The sequence below is a fragment of the Phyllostomus discolor genome, chromosome 5 (assembly GCF_004126475.2).
Source record: "Phyllostomus discolor isolate MPI-MPIP mPhyDis1 chromosome 5, mPhyDis1.pri.v3, whole genome shotgun sequence".
Classification (NCBI taxonomy): Eukaryota; Metazoa; Chordata; class Mammalia; order Chiroptera; family Phyllostomidae; genus Phyllostomus; species Phyllostomus discolor.
Window position 1 is genome coordinate 38,015,327 of NC_040907.2, and position 16,798 is coordinate 38,032,124.

The 16,798-nt window shown below is 47.4% G+C and overlaps 1 protein-coding gene across 2 annotated transcripts in view; it reads right to left on the bottom strand.

The window, feature by feature from the left end:
• The window catches only part of GLIS1 (GLIS family zinc finger 1), a 208,813-nt gene that overhangs the window by 191,913 nt on the left and 102 nt on the right, over window positions 1-16,798 (bottom strand). For both annotated transcript variants that reach the window (XM_036026122.1, XM_028513096.2), the window contains exon 2: window positions 15,540-15,834. In XM_036026122.1, coding sequence (XP_035882015.1) covers window positions 15,540-15,792 — 253 coding nt within the window. In that variant the 5' untranslated portion in view covers window positions 15,793-15,834. The remainder of the gene's footprint in view (window positions 1-15,539; window positions 15,835-16,798) is intronic.

The following is a 16,798-nucleotide window of genomic DNA, read 5'->3' on the forward strand; positions in this document are numbered from 1 at the left end:
GCAATGTCTCCAGTCCCCTTACTCTATCAACTGGAGTGGCAGGAAGGAGCTCCCTTGCCGGGTACCATGGCAGCTCTCTGGACTCAGATGTCAAACCCACTTCAGGTTCCTGGGAGAGATCCCCCCCCCCCCCGGCATTGTCAGGCACCCCCCATCCCGCTGCATCCCATGGGATACCTCCAATCTCTTTTACACCTGCCTGGCAGGAAGCCCTCCTGGGCAGGGTGGGGAGCTCTGAAAACAGCTGCCTGGCGGGTCCACTGGGACACAGCCCTCTGCCCCATCACTGTGCCACAGTGCACCTGCCTCTCTGCATTCTGCCACGGGTGGGGGCTCCGGCCACAGCTTTCAGCTCTGACTCCTGCAGCATCAGGGACTGTGCCCAGCTCTCCAGGTGGGCCTCTCAGGGCTGCTCTCACTTGAGTGAAGAGAAGGCACTACTGGTAGGGCAGAACCCCCAGCTTGTTCACAGCCCTCTCTTTGGTCTCTTCCATATCAACCCTTGTACGCCCTCAAAATGTATGCTGGGTAAAGATCTCAAAAACAGACATTAGCTTAGGCACCTATGATCCCACTTTAGAAGGCCGCATCCAATGCCTATTTTCAATACCCACTGTCTTGGGGCCCAGCCAAGAGAGCAAATCCCCACAGTGGAATCCTGTTACACACAGTCTGGCCAGTGCACTGGCCTAAGCAAAGACCTGTGCTGCAGCCAGAGCAGGAAAGAGGAGAGGAGCAGCAGTGCCAGTGGAATAAGAACTGGGGTGCAGGCAGGGTCTGTCCTAACAAGGAGCCAGTACACAGGGAGTGCAGCTGGCCCAGAAACAGCAGCACAGGTCTTGCTCAGAGCCGACGCAGCACGGCGGGTAAGGCTTCACCGCCACCAGCAAGTCACTTGCCTCCTCTGGTCTGTTTCCTCATCTGTAAGCCGGGAGTAACAGTAACTCATTTGTAAAGTTGTTGGAGTATTACAGGAACTGTGTTTATGATGTGCTTGGAGCATGACTAGACCATGGTTAAGTACCATGTTTAGCTATTATTGTTTTTATTTTTGTAACTGAGACCGACAGGAGAACAGTGCTAGAAAAGACAATGCAATGGCGTGAAGTCAGGGCCCCCATGCTGCAGAAGTCCAGCACCGACGGGGCAGAGCTGTGCGCCCTGGAGGAGGGCATCCCAGGAGCTGTGGCTGAAGGTGGCTGCCTTCAGTGCGACAGTGGAGGAGTGACTCTCTTTAAAGTATTATAGCACAGGTGATTTAAAAACCATGTTTGGCATTATTTTGCTAAAAATAAGAATTTATTTTTAGAATGTGAATAAAACAAGCTCCCTGAAATAGTAACAAGAGAAAAAACACAAGACTTAGTGAATGACAAAAAAAAGCAATAAAAGAAATGACAAATGAAAAATTACTGCATAAATTTTTTTTAGTTTTTGTTTCAAAATCATCATTAAAAACTTGTTTAAACAGAAGATTCATAAAAATATTAGCAACAAATATGATGAACAGAGCATTAATATTCCTTACTTAATTGAGCATTTTAAAAGATGTAAACTTTTAATTTTGTAAGTAAAATATTCAGACCCCAAGATAAACGCCAACGTGCAGAAGAGGAGCCATGGACTCTGCAGCAGCGCACACCCTGCACCCGCATGCGTCCAACTGCACTAATTCAGAGACATAAAGTGACACAACCAGATGTCACTTGCACCTCCGAATTAGGAAGTTATTTTGGAACACTGGTGAAGATGCAGAAAAGTAAATCCTCTAAGACTGCCTGCCGCTGTGAAAATTTGTGTAGCCTTCTAAAGAGCGATTTGATAATGTGTCAAATGTTACTACCCTTTAGTCCAGTAATGATCATTTCTGGAAATCTACCCTAAGAAATAATCAGAGATACAAATAAAGATTACTGCGTAAAGAGAGTCACTGCAGCATTATCAATACTAGGGGAAAGGCTGAAAAATCCTAAGCATTATGCACGTACAAGTTATTTACATATACGCTTGTTTATGTGAGCATAAACAATCCCTGAGAGGCCAGAAAACCTCCCAGCTGGTATGTCTGTGTGCCTGCCCCCTCAACTGGATGCTCCCCAAGGCAGAGGCCAGGCCTGGGTTACACTGACTTCTCCAGTGACTGGCACACATAGAACCTAGCATAGGATAGGTCTCCAGGAAATGTTTACTGAACAAGTGAATAAACTAAGGAATGATATTCTAGACTAGCACTAGACTAGCACTAGTCTAGAATATCATTCTTTAATTTGGCTAGACTAGTTCAACCAAACTTTCTATGGTGAAAAAAAATGTTCTGTATTTGCTCTGTCCAATATGGTAGCCACTGGGCCACATGCTAGTATGACTGAGGGACCAAAATTCTTAATTAATTAATTAATTGCATTGTGAATTAATTAATTATAATTAATTTAAATGTAAATAGCTATAAGTTCTTCCATAAGAATGTGTACATTACAGGGAGATCATAGTATTACACAAGAGGATCAATTTAAAAAAAGAAATGATCCAGTGCCTTGCAGGCCCCAACATGATCACTGCAGGATACTAAAAATGAGGAGGAGGAGGAGCCCCCTCCCCACTCCACCCCCACCACACACACTTGGCCAGTATCACACAATGGGAATTTACCTGCTTCCCGAATCCCTAGCAAATAGCTCTGAGGTATTCTGAGTGCATAAGCAATCACAGGCATGGAGAGAATGAAAGTTTGGGAAAAAAGGAAAGAGAGGAGTGTGAGGTTGGGACAGGAGAGACTCAGAAGGTTTTGCACAAGGCAAGCTCTTGGCCTGTATTGCCAGAGACAAGATGAGAGGGCATCCTCTCCGAGAGGGAAGCTTGGGCAGCAAGAACGAGCTGGCAACAGGTACAAGAGAAGGGCTGGCTGACCCAAGCAGCTCCACCGCCCATGTCCTGCAGAGGGCTGCTCTACACACCCGAGTTCCCATGGTCCCAGCGGCCCAGCAGTCAGCCCTTCTCCCGAGACCTTACTGATTCTCTCACTATCCTCTCAAGGGAAGCTAGCTAGCAGACATTTCCATTTTATAAGCCGGCCAACCAAGGCTCAGTGAGATTGTCTGAGGTCACGAAGCTTTGACTGGCTGGAGCCTAGGCATCTGCTTTGGATAGTGAGCCAGGTGGTAAGGTGCTGAAGCTGCACAGATGGGAGCGAGGACCGGCCAGGCTGGGAACATTGTCCCAGCATCCGCCTGCCCTCCAGACTGCAAGCTCTGTGCAGATGAGGACTCTGCTGTCAACCCATGTCGGTGTCCCAGGGTCCGGCCCAGTACCTGGGACGCGGCAGCCATTCAGGAGATATGGAAGAATAAACCAAGCAACAACCACACCAGGGGCGGCCCTGCCCCTTTTCAGATGTTTTCCCACACCTCACCTTGTATACTCCTGACAGCTGGCAAGCAGCGACCGTCCTCACACTTTACAAGCGGGAAAACGAGGCTCAGAAGTACAGGGCCACTCTGGGTTGCTGTCCTGAAAATCTGCTTGGGGAACTCACCCAGGAAGCACACCTTGCCTGGAGAGGGACAGATTGATTCCACGGGGGCCCCACGTTCATTCTGTTCTCTGGGCCACATCCCCTCCGCCAGTCAGAGATTCATTCATCACAGACCCTGCTCCGAAGAGCCCACAGTCTCGCTGGGGAGGAATGCACGGAGCCGAGCATCTCTAATACTGACTGCTCAGTGAGAGAAAAGGGACAAAGAGCAGGCAGAAGACGAAGGAGGGAAATGGTAACTCCTTGACTACGAGGAATGGATAAGATTGGACTGCAGGCAGCAGAAGTGCAGAGGACCTGAGGGAAGGCCCGCAGGGGAGGTGGGCAGGCTCTTGGAGGCAGACAGGCCTACAGCGCCCACCTATCAGCTCTTGAACTGTGGGCAGGTTATTTAACCTCTCCGGGCCTCAGTTTTTCTCATCTGTAAAATGAAGCTGATGATACTCCCCCTCATACACACACAGAGTAAATATAGGAAGAATTAAATGGCTTGACAGGGTATCTACACTCAGCGAGGTCCAACAGATGGAAGTCACTGTGGCACCACAGAGGGCCACCCCCAACACAATAAACCAGGGATGGGAGGGGAGGTCTGTGCCACAAACAACCCCCCCTGCTGGACACCAGGGCCATCGCAGGCTGAGTGAGAGCCCTGGACTGACCCCAGGGCCAGGACGTGCCAGACTGCTGTACTGAGGAAGCCCACACACTCCTCGGTAAGGGACACGGCTCCTAACCTTCCCCTAGCCCTAAGCCAAGATGCCAGCCGGTCAAATTTGTGTCCTCCAGAGCTGGGGTTAGAACCTCAGTCTCTCTGACTCCATAATATTTATTCTTTTAATTAGACCAAGAAAAGAATAAGTCAGAGTAAGAGAACAGGGCACTGCAATGGAGAGGCAAAATAGCTTCAGATGAAGTCAGGCCTATAGACCCAGCTGCAGCTCTGCACGCAGTAAGACCAATAAGAGCAGTTCATCTTTGTCACACACCTACTACATGCTGGCCCCCGAGCTAGGTGCTCTACAGATTTCTCCTCCTGCTCCCCACAGCAACCCTATGAGATAGCAATTATCTCCATCTCATGCATTTCCTGCAATGAGATAAACAGGGCTCAGAGTTCAATGAACTTGCTCAAGGCCCAACAAGTGGTGTAATTAGGATCTGAAATCAGTTCTGACTCCAAAAGCCCTGTGGCCACCTTTGCACAAGTACCGTGGCCTCTCTGAACCTTAGTCTTCCCATCTGTTGAAAAGGAGATTGGATGAACAATGATGATTTGGGTGGAGCTTTCAGTTTACAAAGCTCAAATCACAACAGTGCCTGAAGAGGAGACAGGAGGCCAATACTATCCCCACCAGGGGCTCTGTCCAAGCCTGTCCTAGAGTGGGGTCCAGACTGTGTACCTCAATCTCCCCCGCCAGGAGGGCTGCTGAGAGCTGGCTACTGGCTCTCAGTTCCAATACTTGGTCCAAGGTTCTTCCTGTTAGAGAAGTCTGTGTCAGATGTGTTACAACCACGAATACCTGCTCTTTAAACCACAAGATGAGACACATTTTACAGTGCCTGAGACTGCCTAGGAGAGAGGGCAGGTGTGCAGTTATGCTAGGACAGCCATCAGGCCCCCAGTTCCACCTGGCCTGGTCTGGCAGCTCTGAAGGTTGGCAACCAAGAATGGTCCCTGATCACTGAAGCCAACTCTTCCCAGGAGGGGAGGGGAGGGGAGGGGAGAGGAGAGGAAGGGAAGCCCAAATAGGTGAGAAGACTTGTCCACAGTCACCTTGCAAGCAAGCTTCAGACCTCATCTGTGAAGAGCCCCAAGGTGATGCTGCAAAGAAAATAAGACTGTGTCTGCATGTGAGAACTCACTGCGCATTTGCTGGAGTCTTGTGTATGTTGAGAGCTTGCTGTGTGTTCAACCTCGAGGAAAAAAATACATAAAACTCAGCTCCTCCTTTGCAGGCTGTATGTTCCTTAACATCTACTCTGAGCCAGGCCTTGTACTGGGCACGTGGAGCGCAGGTAGAATGAGACTCTGTCCCTGTCCTGGAGGACACTTAAGTAAATAGAAAATCACAGAGAGTGACCAGTGCTACGACGGAAGGAAGGATATGGGCTGTGGGTTCCAGAGCTCCAGCAAAACCTGGCCTAGGAAGAAAGGGAAGGCATCTGGGAGGAGGTGGCACTTGAGCTGGGTCTTAAAGAATAAGTAGGAGTCTGGTGGCAAGGAAGGCAAGGAAGACCCCTCCAAGGGCTCTGTTTACCGACCATTTACAGGGTAGCGAGAACAATCACAAAAACCCCAACGTTAACTGAGCATTTTATCAAGTGCCAGTCTCTGTATCTAAGCACATATATGTACATGTATTAACTCATTTCATCCTCACAACAGCCTTTGGAGATCATTACTATTATTGCTCCCATTTTATAGATAGGGACATCGAGACCCAGAGAGCTCAATTATTTGCCCAAGATCCCCAAGTTAGTACTGGGAGCCAGAATTTGAACCTAGTGGCCTGGTTCTACACCCACAGCCTCAGTGAGCACCCGCTATACGTCTGACATGTGTCCTTTGTGCCAGACCTGATACTGGGCGCAAGGGTACAAATGTTTGAACATTCACTATTTTCCAACTTGTTCTAAAAATGATTTAAGGAGGCAGAGAGATGAACAAAAAGAAGCTCATAGAATATAAGCACAGAAGGAGAAGTAAAGAGAAAATTCCAGGTCTGGAGCTGCATAAGGAAAAGTCCGATGCGGCCTGGAACAAGCCAAGCAGGCACCGGCTGGAGAGCGGGACAGCCCTGACTGCCAGATAAAACGGCTCAGGTTTGCGCCATTGGCCGAGGGGGTGCCCCTCTACGAGCCAAGCTGCAGTTCAGGGGAGAGCATTAAAGCATGCACCGAGACTGTCTGTGGGACAAACCCATGTCTCTACAGATGGGTGAGTAGTTGATAAAATACAAATCTATTTCAAAGTGCTCTTAAAACTAGTAACCTTATTATGCTAAAAACATAAGTGCTCTGATGTAAACAAGGGAAATATTTCTGCCCTTGCATTTAGAAAACTCGTATACCCCTGCGTCAGGGATGGGAAGTAACAGAGAGAGGAATTCCTAGGACTTAAGGTCTGTTGCTCTCCACCCACCCCTACACCCGCCCTCTCCAAGCCCCTGGGTCTGCTGGAAATGGACGATCTGAAGGCCCAAAGAGGAGCCGGCCCTGGCGAGAAGCTCCAGTGCAGAGCTATTTTCACAAAGAGCGCTACATAAGTACAAATGACTGATCAATCATTTGGCCTCAGCGTGGGATTTGGTTAGAATTAAAGCCATCTGGCTGGGGGGCGGTGGGGGCTGGCAGGGGTGATGGGGGAGGAGACAAGCAGGCGGGAAAATGACCCACTCCCTCCCTCAAAAAGCATTGTTAAAATATAACGGAGGAAAACAGTCAAGTCTCTGCTGTTATTTCGGCCTAAGCCACTTAATCCTTCAGCACATAAAGCAACTTATTTTATGACCTTTTCCCTTTAAAAAGTAAATCAGAAGACACTGCCTTGAATGCAGATATCTCTGAAACACACTACTCATCCCTCCCAGAGAAATATCTTGTTTCATAAACCTTCGAGATACTTGAAACGGCAGATCGTTAAATGCCTAGCTTTAGGCATCTGACATTCCAGAGAATTAATATTTAAACTTATTATGGGGGAAAAAAGAATTGAGTTTGGTTGAAGCATAAAATATTTAATAGTGTTCTCCAAATTAGAAACCCTATTTTGTTTCACACTGGAAATGCCAATGTTATTACCTGGGCTTTGCACTCAAATAAGATAAAATGCGCAGGCGGTCTGGAGATTAAATACACAATTACAGCCGATTTCTCCAGAGAGAAGGGGAGTGAGACAGGTTTGGGGAGTGGAAGCGATTGAGTTTCATTTTTACGATATACTTAAAATTATATTATCATTCTCTGCCTGGAGGGTTGGACTTGAGAGCGCTGAAGCTACTTAACCACTGAAAACTGTGTCAAGATCGATGAATCCACGGAGGCCTGTCCACGGGCGCGGGAGGCCGTCTACGTCTTGAAACGGGCCTGCTGCCGGGCAGAGCCCTGTAACACTCTCTACTCGCTAGGACAAAGGTATTAAGTGGTTTGGGATAAAAATTAAGCTTCATTTGACACAGTGGAACCTGGCAGCCTTTGCCGGCACGTGTAATTTATTTACAGGGTTGGAAAGTCGGCAAAATACATCATCAGCTCTTACACAAACGTCTACTAGGTATTAAATACCCAAGCCTCAGAGAAGTAATTCATATAGTCCAGCAACGTTCCAAAATAAACCCAATCTCCAGCCCTCCGGAGAGCTTAAAACAGCAAAAGGGATCTGTATTTTTTTAAGTCGGGTTTATAATAGTCCCTGGTTTCTTGCTAAAGCCTTATTTTCCATCAAACCTGTTATTTAAAAACAAAAGTAACAATATCTGAAAGAGTAATCTTGTTGTTAAAAAGACACAAATAGGAAGAGACTGGGCCAGATCGCAACCAGGGACATCCTGATACTTCTTCCTACTGTCTCTTTCAGCCCCAGCCTACACACCCAAAGGCAGAGAAGCCTTGGGCAATCAAGACTCCTACAATTTCACCTTCAGGACATGTGTGATTTCTTGAGAATGTCCACACATACACACCTGCCCTTATGCAAGATCACAAACACAAACCAGCAAGGAGGCCTTTTCCTTCCAAAGGGGGTCATTTATTTATTCATCACTGGATGCAAAACACCCACTTCCCGCAAACTCTCAAGTTCACTCTGATCTCCGGCCTATTCTCCCTCCCAACCCCTTCTTCATCCTACCAAGGTTTTAACACAAAATTATTCCTTAATAGATTTCAAACAACCATGCCCAGCAAAGCATGCAGATCTACGTGCCAGGTGTGCTGGGGATCATGAGAAATTCTCTCCAAATAGATGTCTTCAGAAGCAGTGGAAGGGAGGCTGCCATCAGTGCCTGGGCCAGGAACCTCCACAAACTACATGAAAGCCTCAAATAGGGACTAGAATCCACCTTAACCGATGGGGTGTGTACGTCACGGCTTCTGAGAAGGGGTGCTTCTAAGGGGGCCATCCATAGCCTCAGAGAGTACTTGCCTGAGAACCCCATGTCACAACTGGGACCCACTGTCCTTCCGCATTTCTGTAGTAGGGCAGCGGAGAGAGCCCTAACGGAGGTAGAGAATCTCCCCCAAGTGTCACACCTAGGCCTGTGAGCTGAAACTCAGGAAGTGCTGCGTCGAAGAATGGCTATCTGGTCCAGCCTGCGGCCTTCTCCTGCCTTTCCCCCCATCATTTCAGGGCACACTCAACCACCACAGAGACTTCTTGCTACTCCTGCATTTTAAAGGCTATCCTTAACAGCACTGTGCTCTAGGGGGAAGTACCAGCTTTGCTGTCAGAGAGAGCTGGGTTCAAATTCCAGGCTCTACTACTTAACTGCCTGTACCATGGGTGGCTACAAAGTAAATAGAAGCTCCTTGTTAGGACAAATCACTTACCCTTTCCAAGCCTCAGTTCCCCCATCTGTAAAATTACCATAAGGACTTCTGCCCTCACAGGGCTGTTGTTATTCAATGCAATCACAGTTATAACGTACCTGGCCTGGCACAGAGCAGGTACTCAGTAAGGGTTAGCTGACTTCCCTTTTTCTGTTCCTTCTGTGGTCAGCCTCAGGAGTCAAGAGTTCCAAGGAGAGGTCAAGTCTGTAACCTGGCCTGAGGCAAAGGTAGCCTCTGCCCATGCCCCAGGTCCCTACCAATCTTCCCAGCCCAGTTCCTGTGGAATCCTGGAGCATCAGGGCAGGAAGGCACTCTGGATCATCCCCTCGACCTGCTTCCCATTTTACAGATGCAGAAACCAAGGCTCAAAGCAAAGGGCATGGCCCACATGCACTGAGGCTGTACAATGGCACATGTGTTTGCTCCAGCCAGGCTCAACCATAACCACCAAATAAATTCAGGCCATACAGGAAATGCATTATTCAGTTAGCAGGCTGAAGGTCTCCTCTCTGTGCATCTGACTCAAATGCTGACTTTGAAAACAAGGCTCATAATGCTAACACAATCCACCTCAACCGGCCAGAAACCTTCTGAAGGAATAACCCTTTGGAGCTTAGCAGGAGGAGCAGGGCGAGGGAGAAAAAAAAAAGATGCTTTAAGTGACTTTAAACTATAAGACCATTGGGTTAGGTTGTATTCTCTCTACCCTCACCCCATCCCAAGCCTCTGTTTTCTTTCAGTTTCTTATAAATAAAGTTTTGGGAGACCAAAACAGCCACAAAATACACCCCCCATTTTTTGTCATTTATTTTTGGTTTGGTGGGGTGATTGGGGGTGTTTTTGGTGGTTTATGTGTTCAGAACTTTTTTTTATTTGTTTGTTTGTTTTGTTTTGCTGCTTTTCTTACTCAGTAACTCCACTATCAGTCCTGGACTTTGCTTCGAATGCTGAAAGCATTTTTTTTCTCATTGTAAACTATTAATTTGGGCAGCAGCTGTTGATAAACAAGAAGTCCGTTTTTAAACTGCTAGAATCATTAGCACAGGGACGCGAGCAACACGAATGTTTCAGAGTGTGCTCTTTTTCCTGGCCCTGGTACCACAGCTGTGCTCTCTGCATAAGGCCGTTGGATTTTTCAAAGCCCATTGCAGAGTTTGTTTCATTTCTTCTCCCTCTTGCACTAAGTTTCTTTGTTTCTTTAAACACAAAAATAAACTACCCCCTACCAAAGGAAAAAAAACACAACTTTCTAGGTCCGAACTAACAGTAACTAAAATCTGTATTAGGAAAAATAATTAGCAAGCCACACACTATAATTTAACTTTGAATATAATGACATATTTAAGGTGAAATGGTTGAAAGACCACCATATGGGCCTCAATACAGGGAATTATTTTCCAAGAAAATGGAGAGAAAGAAGGGAAATTACCCTCTCTACTTAAAAGCCACAGCTAGCAAGAGTCACTGGTGAACTTACAAATAAAGTTGGTATTTATTTGCTTGTTGTTTTTTTCCTCTAATCTTACCCAAAAAGGGATGGCAAATCCTATTTCAAACTTTAGTTTCTCCCCTTTTCTCGGATGCTGGCCAAACTCCACAAAATAAAACCAAAGAAAATGATGATAATTATGCAACATTCAGAACAAAGAACATAAGAATATATTTTTTTAAATGATTCATTGTGCACTTATGCCTGTAATGGGATTTTAACGCACTGTAAAAATAAGTGCGCTGGCTCACTTAGCTTCTCACGCAAATGTAACGCAGGGAGATGAATGACTCAAAGATGGGGCGGGTTTTCGTTTTTTTCAGGAGAAGTGTGAGGGGAAACCACGAAGTATAAAGAAACGTATGTTTCTTAATCACAGACAGAGCGACACGGTCTATCAATATGATTCTGCAGCTAAGAGGGTCCTGAGACCTCAGAAACAACTGAACCCAAGTGAAGTTAGGATCACATAGGACGGTCCCTTTCCCATTTCGCACACCAAGTCTCAGCTTCTAGAGTGGGGACAGCGAGATGAGGAGAGAAATTGTAGCCAAACAAGATTCTTAGGGCATCTTTGGGAATTACATTTCCACCATTTGCCTATAAAAGATGTGTCCGAGATGTAACTCCTAACGACTGTCGGCGTAGCATGTTGCTATCTCACATGCGTACACACACATACATGTTTCGCTTTGTCTCGCTGAGCCTGACATTTGGCCAGCAGGTTTTTCTCCCCCTTATTTGAAATCTCAAGCACCGAGAAAAAATTTGGATCTGATTATTTCCGGATCACAGGACCAGCACTTTAAAATGGATGAAATGCAAGCAAATTGCCCACCAGAGCCGGAGGGGGTAAATGCTTTCAAAATAACTCATACCTTTCTGTTCCGGGTGTGCTAGCCCCTCCGAGCCTTCCCCAGAACATCGCCGTGGCTTCTGATTCAGACAAAGAAGCTCTACCGGGTAACGCCACCAAACCAGCACATCCGCTCGCCACCAGCAGCCCCTGAGGTCCATGTACACACCTACAATTGTTTCCCTTTTTTGTTTTCCTCCAAAAAGTGTGTGTGTTCTAGCTTTTTTTTTTAAGTTGCAAAGTTGACTCCTTTTTGACATTTACAGCCATGTAGTGACAGCTGGTTACTAATGGCAGAATCCACATTTGTCATATCATCAGCTGCCGTTTTATTACAAGGACATGTCCTGTCTCTGCACAGTGAAAAGGGCCCAGCGAGTCTCTGAATTAAAAAGTGCATTTACTATCTGGTTTGGTCTGAGAACAGCAACTCTAGACAAATAGAATCATCTGGTAAACTAAGATGTTTCCTAATGATGGCATAGATACAATCTACCAATTTGCAAAGATTCAAGATAGGAAAAAATACCAAAAGCAAAAATATTCTAAATTCTCTGGGAATGACCAGGAGGCCCTGGTGAACACCAGCTCTCGGCCGACAACACACACACGTAGAAGGTACAAGCTGTCGAACCAGAAACGCATATTGGAAATAGGCAACCTTGAAAACTGCCACTTACTGCCTATAGCTTTGAGCACGTCCTTGAACCTTAATGTCTTCATCCATAAAATGGGAATTGCAGCAATGAGAGCCAGTATTTGCCCAGCTCTCTACAGCCTGAGAAGCGCTCCCACATCTGCTCCCCCAAAACAGCCCACGAGGTAGGCAGAGCACAGCTGACGTGAGGGCAGACGAGACAGTGTGTGGGAACACACACTGAACATTGTAAAGCTTTACGCACGGGAAACAAGAGTCATCGGGCCATCACCACAAAGCCGACCGCCTCCGTAAAGCCCAGATGTTTACCTTCTTTCCTTGTCAGGACTTCCAAAAGCAGAGTGTCGGGTGTTTAATAGTAAAAAAGAAAAACACAGCATCTGGTAATTTGGTCTTTCCAGCTGTTTGGAATCTGGATAAACGGGACTCTGCCATAAACAGATCGTGATTCTTACTGTAAATGATGATAATGTTAGTCCATGACGCTGCACCATCCCCAGTGCCTCCTGACTCCAGATCTGGAAACACAGAGGACCTCAACATTTACGGACAAACTGCCAGCATTCAAGACTTTGCTCCCTTCCTCAGCTTGGGGTCTGCCATGGGCAGAAGGCAGATCATCTGAAACCCGATTCCAGACCAAGCAATACTGTCTTCTCTCCGCTCACTGGGCAGCGGTGGCCACAAAACACCTGAGGCTTGGCTCCTCTCGGCTTCCCCTGGCTAGCACACCAATTAGTGCTCTTCCCATTCAGCATTTTAAAAATCAAACCGTTCTCCCTTTTTGCCCTGTCCCCTTTATCTCAAGTACCACTGACTCTAGCATGGTGCCCTGCATGAATTACTTAAAAAAAAAAAAACCCCTTCTACCTTTCTAACAAAGTGTTCTTACAACCATTGTTTCATTTACCCTGGGAGGTAAACATTATTATCTCTCATGAAAATAAAAAAACAGAATTTGACCCGATGCACCAAGGTTGTGGGTTTGATCCCTGGTCAGGGAACATACAAGAATCAACCAATGAATGCATCAATAAGTGGCACAACAAATTGATGTTTCTTTCTCCCTCCATTCCTCTCTCACTCTCTCTAAAATCAATAAATAAAAAAAAATTTTTAAAGAGATTGAGAACATTTAACACATTACAAGAGCAAATCCCCCAAATAATCAGGCGCTGAGGCAGGCCTTCTACACTGTATCACTAACGCTCTCCTCAGTCTCTGAAAGTAAATCTCCCCGGCAGATTTATAAACGAGGAAACTAAGGCTCAGAGAGTGAAATGACTTCCTCCAAGGTCCCACAGATCATCCGTGGCAGGGTCTAACAACTTTTAGCAGAGTCAATAAATATTTTTCAATTGGTATTTCTATCTGTCTATTTCCAATAAGCCTCAGATTTGAAGCTAAACACCATTCAAAGGGTTATATGGTCTGGGGAATATTTTGGTGGGAATAAGGGCAATAACAAGGTGCCGTTTCCTTACAGCACTCGAACCAAAGCTCTGGTTTTCTCTCAGGCCACTTATGAGGAAGAAATTGCCCAGACCGACAGAGACCGGGTCAGAAACCTCTAGAAACCTCTGCAAGCCCAAGTCCACGAGCAATGGGTTGGCTAGAAAACCCGGCCCAGACTGACTGGGTAGCCTTTTACATACGAGACACTTCTCAACCCTCAGGCCTCAGTTTCTTCATCTTTCAAATGGGTGTGATAAATCCTACCCCCACCAGCCTGGCAGAATGCTCTGAAGAAAACCATTTAGAAGCCTCTTACAAAAATCGTAACCAGAGAGATCATCTTCTGGTACAAAGAAAGAGGTTCCTCCTCCCAACTCTTTATCCTCTCTGTCCTTTCCAAATACAATTCTAACTTAAAGATATATCTTAGACACTGGGGGAAAGTGTGTGGATAAAAATAATTGGGGTTTGGAGGAGTGGAAGTGGAAGATCGTACACTAAGCATCCAGATGAAAGGTCCCTAACCACAGCTTGGAACAAAGGCTATGTTTGACAGGCATTCACTAGGTCTTCGGAGACTCCATCTTCAGAGGACGACTACGATTTTTTTTTTAAACCCAAAACATTGCAAGAGCGTATCTGCGTAAGGGAGGACCATGTATGAAGAGGGCAAGCCTGGGAGCTGAGGGCAGCAAGCATTGCTCACGTCTGGCTGCACAGCATTCCCGTCTCTCTCTCACTAGTACAAGAGAGCCTCCTCGTATGTGTGATCCAGCAATAATACTCTAAAGGTGGTTTTCTATATCTTTCCTCTAAAATATGATCTCTGTGTCTTGGGAAAGAGACTGACATTTAAAACAATAAGAAATAGCACCCTCCTACAAAGTCAGGTGTTTTCATTAAAAGGGGGGAAAAAAAACCTTTACATTTATTTTATCCTGCCAGTCCCCAAATTGGGAAGTTGGGTATTTTTTACCCAGAAGGAGCTCTCTAAAAGTTAAGCTGCCTGCCTCTTCTAAGTGTTGGAGCTGATGCGAAAGGCGTGATAAAACAAGCTGTTTTTGTCTTCCTTGAGAAGCCTCTGGAAATAGAACCAAGAGGCCTCAAACGCCAAAATAATGAAAGCCCAAAGCCTTGGTTTTTTTCTCCCAGAGGGGAAACAGGGTGGGTGGGGAGCGGGGACACAATGCCTGAACAATTTCCCCAATTTCTAGTTAATTATCTGTCAGCATGAAACTTATAAATAATGGCTCAATAATAATTAACTGTGATGAAAACATGTTCAGGAGAACCCTGCCATCATCGCTGACTTGGAGCCCCTCAACCGTACTGAGGCCTGTACCTTCCGCCCACTGCCTCACTGGGCAGAGGAAGAGTATTCCAAAGGAACTTTCTACCGAAGACTGTGCTTCTGAAACTTTAAGTACAGAAAAGCCGGTCTTCAAGTCAGAACTTGACTCAGGCTATATCATAGATTAATAAAGTTTTCCATCAGGAATCCAGAAATCATCTGGTATAATTAATTCCTTTCTCGGCAGATGGGGAAACTGAGATCCCAAGAGGGGAAGGGTCTTGCTGAAGACCCTTCTGGTTTTTGTTATTTAGGGAATTTGGAACACTTCAAAAAATGCCTTTACCCAGCTCAGAGAGGCAGACACTCCAGTGGCTGGCTACTCAACCCAATAATAAGATTTTGACAAATTTCACACAACTTTTATCAGAAACAAAATAAGCAAAATTATATAATCTGACCTTTTAGATACACTTCCCCAAAATAGGCTTACTGAGTTTAAATTAGACGTTTCCTAAACAGGCATCTCTTTAAGAATGACAAGCTAGTTCCAAACAAATGAAGAGAAACTGACAACCTCGGAGAAAGTTCCACCAAGGTCTCGGGCGGATTCCTACACAGGCAGAGGTGGCGACGCCAGGCAACCAAATCTCTCCGCACTCATCTGTCCACATTCGCTGCCCCGCACGTTGGCAGGGCCAGACTTACCCTTTCCCGCGGCAGCCTTGGACGGACCATAGTCTCGGGGGCTCCGGGGCCGGAGGAGGTCGTGAGCGCGAGGGGGTGGCACTGGCCGGGGCAGCAGGTCACGACGATCCACATCCCCGCAGCCACTACCGCTCACAGTGACCCGAAAGGCCATGTGCGCGCCGAGGCCTGCGGGCCCACGGCTGGGACCAGGAGCACCGGGAGCCTCCTTCGGCCTCTTGTCTGAGTGCGCTTCGGCCACCTCGCAGTGCATGGCGCTGGAGTGGGGCGCACAGATAGGGGTCACGTCGGGCTCCTGGGGAGAGAAAACAGCACAGAGCATTAGAATGAGAGGAGCAGCTCCCTTCTCGTCCTGGGGCTGAGGTCTGGGCAGATCACCACCACCCCCCTGTTTATTCCTCCCTGTAAAATGGGCTAGCTCCACACACTTCGCCTAACCTGACAAACCCACCTGATCCTACAAAGGAGCGGCTCGCACTTTCCTCCCTGGCAAGCAGAGCGTCCCAGCGGGCAGCCGCCACAGATTATTCCCCGAGGCCCCTACACCTCACACCAAATACGCCCCCACAGAGGCCAGCCCTCCTAAGACGACTGGGGAAACAGAGGCCTGGAGAAGGGAGAGCGCCTGTGTGGCACCCGGTGAGACTGAGAGTGGCCGCCGGCAAGGAGGATTCCTGGGGCAGGGCTCTGGCCCCAGGGCGTTCCGCGACCAGGCTGTGCGCAGGGAACGCGGACTGCGCACTCACCGGTCCCAGGTGCAGACCCTCCGATATTCACCTACCACCACCCAAGACTGGGAAATCCCAAAGTTGGGTATCCGAATGGGAGTCGGAGGATAGGAGCTCACTCCCGTGAGGCAAACCCATCACAGGCACACCAAGATTCCCACACTCCTACACGCAGCCGAGAACTGAGCCCCCTCGCTCTCACAAACTCGCACAAAGTCAGTAGCGCCCATGCACGCACACTCCCACGCACACCACACACCCCCGCAACTGCACATTCGGTGACACGACTACCACACAAACTACTCTCTCATTCATCCTCTCAGACACTGAACAACACTAGCAGCCACACTGTCTCACACTCCACACACGCGCTCTGGGTCTCCCTCCACAGAGCCTCCTGGATCGAGGGCCCGGGAACCCCCAAACTCTTTCCCCTTTGGTGCTACCCGTGCTACCCCCAAAGCTCTTCAGATTTGAGCGTCGCTGGGACAGCAGCCGCCGGATCTATGGCCCAGGCGTTTGCCCCCTCCC